At 43.4% G+C, this 6,000-nt stretch overlaps 1 protein-coding gene across 1 annotated transcript; it reads right to left on the bottom strand.

Moving 5' to 3' along the window:
* Window positions 1–3,975: 3,975 nt before the first annotated feature.
* Window positions 3,976–6,000, bottom strand: rplp1 (ribosomal protein lateral stalk subunit P1). The gene is made up of 4 exons (XM_063058546.1): window positions 5,830–6,000; window positions 4,672–4,746; window positions 4,193–4,301; window positions 3,976–4,100 (listed from the first exon to the last, which is right to left on the bottom strand). Exons 1-4 carry the CDS (start codon window positions 5,899–5,901, stop codon window positions 4,021–4,023), a joined length of 336 nt encoding a protein of 111 aa, XP_062914616.1. The 5' UTR covers window positions 5,902–6,000; the 3' UTR covers window positions 3,976–4,020.

Raw genomic sequence — 6,000 nt, forward strand, 5'->3', positions numbered from 1 at the left:
GCATTGATCATGTGGATAGTCAGAGGCTTCTTCCCAGGACTGAAATGGCTAACACAAGAGGGCACAGTTTTAAGGTGCTTGGAAGTGGGTACAGAGGGAATGGCAGGGGTAAGTTTTTTACACAGAGAGTGCATGGAATGGGCTGCTGGTGCCTGTGATGGAGGCGGATACAATAGGGTCTTTTAAGAGACTCCTGGACAGGTACATGGAGCTTAGAGAAATAGAGGGCTATGCGTAACACTAGGTGATTTCTAAAGTAGGTACATGTTCGGCACAGCATTGTGGGCTGAATGGCCTGTACTGTGCTGTAGATTTTCTGTTTCTCTATACTGTGGAGTGCATTCTAACTGGCTGCATCACCATTTGATATGGGAGCGGGCAACCGCACAGGATTGAAATCAGCTGTAGAGGTGTAAACCTAGCTCCATCATGGGCACCAGCCTCTGTAGAATCCAGGACATCTTCAAAGAGTGATGCCTCAGGAAGGCAGCACCCACCCTTAGGGACCCCCATCACCCAGGTCATGTCTTGTTCTCAACAGAAACCTCAAGGCACACACTCAGTGATTCAGGAACAGCTTCTCCCCCTCTGCCATCTGATTTCTGAATGGACATTGAACCCATGAACGCTATCTTATTACTATTTTTATTTCTGTTTTTGCACTAGTTGTTTAATTAACTATTTTATATACTTACAGTGATTCACTAGTTTACTTCTATTATTACGTATTGCATTGTGTGTGTGCGTCCATCGCGAGCAATGAGGGTCACTGACATCCTTGGGTGGGTGTGTAACAATGGTCCAGTATGTTGTTTCCTCTGGTATTGCAAGTGATCTGTTGATAGTAATTGTTTTTTTTTCAGACTGGCCTGGTTAAAATTCCCCAAAACTTGTCAGTAGCACATTTATAGATGATGTTTGAGCTGCATCTAGCCAAGTTGTGGGTATACAGCAAAACATCCACCATTGTCCCTGTACCTATACCCAAGATAACATGACTGAATGACTAGCATTCTGTCACACTCACCTCAGTAAGTAAATACTTTGTGAGGCTGGTCAAGGATAACGTCTGCAGCATGTTACCACCCACACTGGATCCCCTACAATTCACCTACCGGCACAGCTAATCAACAGTTGATGCAATAACCACAGCTCTACTCACCATTCTTACACACCCGAAGGATGCTTATGTGAGAATGCTATTCTTGGACTACAGTTCAGCATTCAACACCGTAATTCCCTCCAAGCTGGACAAGAAGCTCAGAGACCGAGGCCTTCACCCTGCCTTGTGTAGATGGATCCTGGGCTTCCTGTCTGATTGCCAGCAGGTGTAAGAGTGGGCTCCCTCACCTCTGCCCCTCCTTTACTCTCTGTATACCCATGACTGTGTCACCACCCACACCTCCAATCTGCTAATTAAATTTGCTGATGATACTAATTGATTTGCCTATCTCAAATAATAACGAGGCAGCCTACAAAGGAGTCATCACCCTGACACAGTGGTGTCAAGAAAACAACCTCTTCCTCAATGTCACAAAAAAAAACAGGAGGAACAGAGACAGACTAACGCCCCCATTGACATCAGTGGATCTGAGTTTGAGAATGACTAGCTTTAAGTTCATTGGCATACACATTCATGCTGATACAATTGTATTTCTATGCTATATTAACTGCCCTGTTGTAAGAACTATTTATTACAAATTACTATATATTGCACATTTAGACAGACATAAAAGATTCTTACTCATGTATGTGAAGGATGTAAAAAAAATGAAGTCAATTCAATACAGCAGTGGGCAGAACATACATCTCTGAGGTGCACCATTGTTGATTGTCCAAGTCTTCCAATCTGTACTGACTGTGGCCTGGTACATAAAGGATCCAGTTGCGGAGGCCCAGGTTTTGGAGCTATCATCAGTATTCAAGCACGTGAATTTGAACTCATCTCAGTACTGTGCCTATCCAAAAACCTTGCATTTTTTTTACTGCAGGATCAATATCCATCATGAATGAAAAGGTTAAGCACAAAAGGTTATAGTTTGACACCAATCAGATTAAAATTACACAAGATGTTAAAGGGATTCACCAGGATGCATGTGAACTCTGGCAAGGTATACGTTCTTCCCACAAAGCCAACCCATCATCATGAATGACAGTGATGCTTGTTTCCCAGGCAAGCTTTTATGCTCGCTTTGAAAGGCAGAATAAAGCCTCAGCTATAAGGATCCTTGCAGCACTCGGTGACCCAGTGATCTGTCTCAGAGGTAGACGTCTGGCTTTCAAGGTGAACCCTCACAAGGTGCAAGTACCTGGTACAGTTCTGAAAATCTGTACCAACTGCAGAGGTATTCAGACATTTTCAATCTCTTACTGCTAGTCTTAAGTCATAACCTGCTTTGCCCAAGACAAGGGTGAGCTGCCTTAACGACTATTGCCCATCTACTCCAGAACCTGGGCCTCTGCAGCTGGATCCTCAGCTTCCATATTGGAAGACCACAATCTGTACAGGCCAAAATTAACATCTCCACCTTGCTGACAATCAATACTCCCACACCTCAGGGACATGTGCTTAGCCCATTGCTCTACTCTCTACACCCATGACTGTGTAGTAGGTATAGCTCAATTTACATCTATAAATTTTTTGATGATACTATTGCTGGCAGAATTTCAGATCTTAATGAGGGCATACAGGAGTGAGATAAACCAACAGGTTGAGTGAGTGGTGTCACAGCAACAACCCTTGTACTTAATGCAAGGTCAAGGAACTAATTTCATACTTCAGAAAGGGTAAGGGAACACATAGAGGCATCAGTGGAAAGAGTGAATCAAATGCCCAGAGTCAATAGCTGTTTCATTAGGAGTCTGAGACTTGGTATGTCACCTAGAACACTTGAATATTTCTATGAACGCACTGTGGAAAGCATTCCAACTGGCCATGTCATCTGGTTTGGTGGGAGGTGCACCACTGTGCAGGATTGAAATAAGCTGCAGCATTGTCAACTGAATCATGAGCACGAGCCTCCTTAGTATCCAAGACATCTGCAATGGCTCATAAAGGCAGTGTGCATCATTGGGACCCCCATCACCCAGGACATGCCTCTTCCCATTGCTACCAATGTTCCCTCTGAGGTGTTAGTACACATATCTTTTGTTACAAGAACACAAAGGAATTGTACAAAGAAGTTGCATCATGATGGACTTAAGGACCTGGGGAGCTCAGGAACTACTGCCCACTCCCGAGTCAGGAGCAAGTCAGTGTATTGTGAAGTGAAATAAACACCATTTGAGAATTATCAAACCATTAATTTTAATACATTAATAACATCAGTCAACAGAACAAAAATACTGTTGTTTCAGCAGCAGCTCCTCAGCTCCCTGGCTCCTAAAGTCCATCCTCACAACACAAACTTTGTACTCGTAGCAAAAGATGTGTGCGCAGCCAACACCCAAGAGGAAACATTGGAAAGGAGTACCGAACCCCAAAGAAACACACTTAACAATTCAGAAACAGCTTCGTTCTGCTGTTATCCGATTTCCAAATGGACACTGAACCCATGAACTCTAGTTTATATTCCACCTGGGTAACCTCCAACCTGATGGCATAACTTCACAGAGATCATGACCTATGCCAGAGATATTAAACCTGGTTCTGATTTAAAGTCGCAGGTTGGGAAAAAATTGAGTTGTTTTTCTTTGGAGTGTGGAGGGGTAACCCGATACAGCCAGGGAATAGACATGGACCTCCTGCAGGCAAATGGGATTAGCTAAAATTGATCCATGTGTATGGCGACCATGATGCCAAAGACCCTGTTCTGACAAGGGATACACCCTAGCACAAAAATAGCAGTAAGATAACGCATTATCATTGCTAAATCACGAGGAAATGCCACACATTTCCAAATAATGCTTTTAAATGCAAAGGTCAGGACAGCTATTGCAATAACTGGCTTGTGTGTATTCATTGTCATTCAAAAATAATTTGTATTTATTTATTTATTTGTAACAAATACTTCATGGCACTTAATCAAAGAGACCAAAACCCATGTCATCATCAGACTCCTCAGATTCTTCCTGTTTCTTCTCTTCCTTTTTCTCTTCCGCTGCAAGAGGAAAAAACACCTCAGTTCCTTGAAACAGAGTTACCAAAACAAGAATAGTTGTAATTAAGTAAACGGACGGCTAAAACACTCACCAGCAGGAGCAGCAGCAGTGGTAGCTGCGGCAGCAGGAGCAGCACCACCTCCTCCACCACCAGCACCAACACTACAGATCAGACTATTAATGTCAACGTTTGCCAAAGCCTGAAACACATTAGACAAGGAGTCCACTTATTAAGCAGATATAGACGAGTACATCTTTACACAGTGCAGCGGATGACAATTTATAAATCATCACTAACAGCAGAAGTTGGCTGAAAAAGTAACGGCAAATTAAAACAATTTTGAATAACTAAAGTTTTGAGCCAAGGGCTTGCCAGATTAAAAAATGGTATCAAGGGACAAAAACAATTGCATTTATGGTTGGCCAGAGTCAAAAAATGACACCGAGTTCAGGAGGAAACTTAATTGATGGTGGGAATTAAAGAATCAACCAGAGGGACATTGAGAAATAAATTTGTTCATCTATAAGAAACAATGGACAAACTAAAGAAGTAACACATTTTGACATTACCTTAGCAAACAGACTGGGCCAGAAAGGCTCGACATTAATTCCAGCTGTCTTGATGAGGGCATTGAGCTTGTCTTCCTGAAAGAAACAATGTAAAAACTGCATTAAAGTTTATTCCAGCCAAATGGAACACAAATACAGTTCAGGATTAAGCCACTTCATAATCAGAATTTGAAGGTGGTTTATTATGTTCAAATAAATGAAAAAAAAAACAAGTTTATCACCATTATTAGTGCAACAGGTGCACAAATACTTTAAGAAAAAGGATGCAGCATTACCCAGATCTTCCACCTCAAAAGGTAGTAAATACTTTGCCTCACCTAGCTTCTAACTTCTCATCCTCCTCTTTCTTAAATTTATATTAGTTTACTGTCATATACAACAGGGTGCATTGAAATTCCTCCTGGTGGTGGATGGTCATACCACAAGTCCTGTTTATGAGATCGATCAGACATCTCCACTGAGTATTGATAATGGCTGGGGTCACCCATCTTGTAAAGACACTAACTAACCAGAAGGCAATGGCAAACCACTTATGTAGAAAATGTTGCCAGGAACAATTGTGGTCATGAGACTATGATCGCCCACTAATATCAAAATATTACCCGAACTAAACCTTAGGGGGAAGGATACCAAAGGGATGTTCGCTATCAGGTAACTCATGAAGCAAATGCAGTGTCTAAAATCTAACGAAGTACAGTAATGACCAGAAGTTGATGCCTAGTTTTAAATCAAGAAACTAAACAGAATGTACAAGCGCTTAGGCAAATTTAGTAGTTTGCAAAATATATAAGATCGAATATGTTAGATCGTTCCGACAAATATTGAAATACTGGATTTTTGGGGGAACTTGGGAGTCTCAGAACAAACGGCGTGAATAATGGAAAACGAAAGAGAAAGTGGAGCAGCCAGGCACACTGCAGGTTTCAGCACAATTCAATGCAGGCCCGAGCACCGACAACCAGCCGCAGCCGAGCGGGGCTGCCGTTCCAGACCGACCGCCGCCCTCAGGCATCCAGCACGTGGGGCCAGAACGGAGCCGGGTCGCGGAACCACGCCAGCACCGGTTTCCACCAGCCTCGGGTCGGCCTGTACTTCTCCCCTCCAACATAAAATGGCTCGTGTGCCCCCACCCCACGAAATGGCGGCGGCGCTACTCACGGTCACGGTGACCTCATCGTCGTGCAGGATGAGAGCGCTGTAGATGCAGGCCAGCTCGGATGTGGATGCCATGGCGGGTTGGATGGTGCTAGTCGCCGGCTGGGATTCGGCCTTAGCTTCGATCGAAGGACAGAGCACCTCGGAACAAAGTCAGATAGGAAGAGGAAGCGG

Source organism: Mobula hypostoma, chromosome 1, assembly GCF_963921235.1.
Source record: "Mobula hypostoma chromosome 1, sMobHyp1.1, whole genome shotgun sequence".
Taxonomy (NCBI): domain Eukaryota; kingdom Metazoa; phylum Chordata; class Chondrichthyes; order Myliobatiformes; family Myliobatidae; genus Mobula; species Mobula hypostoma.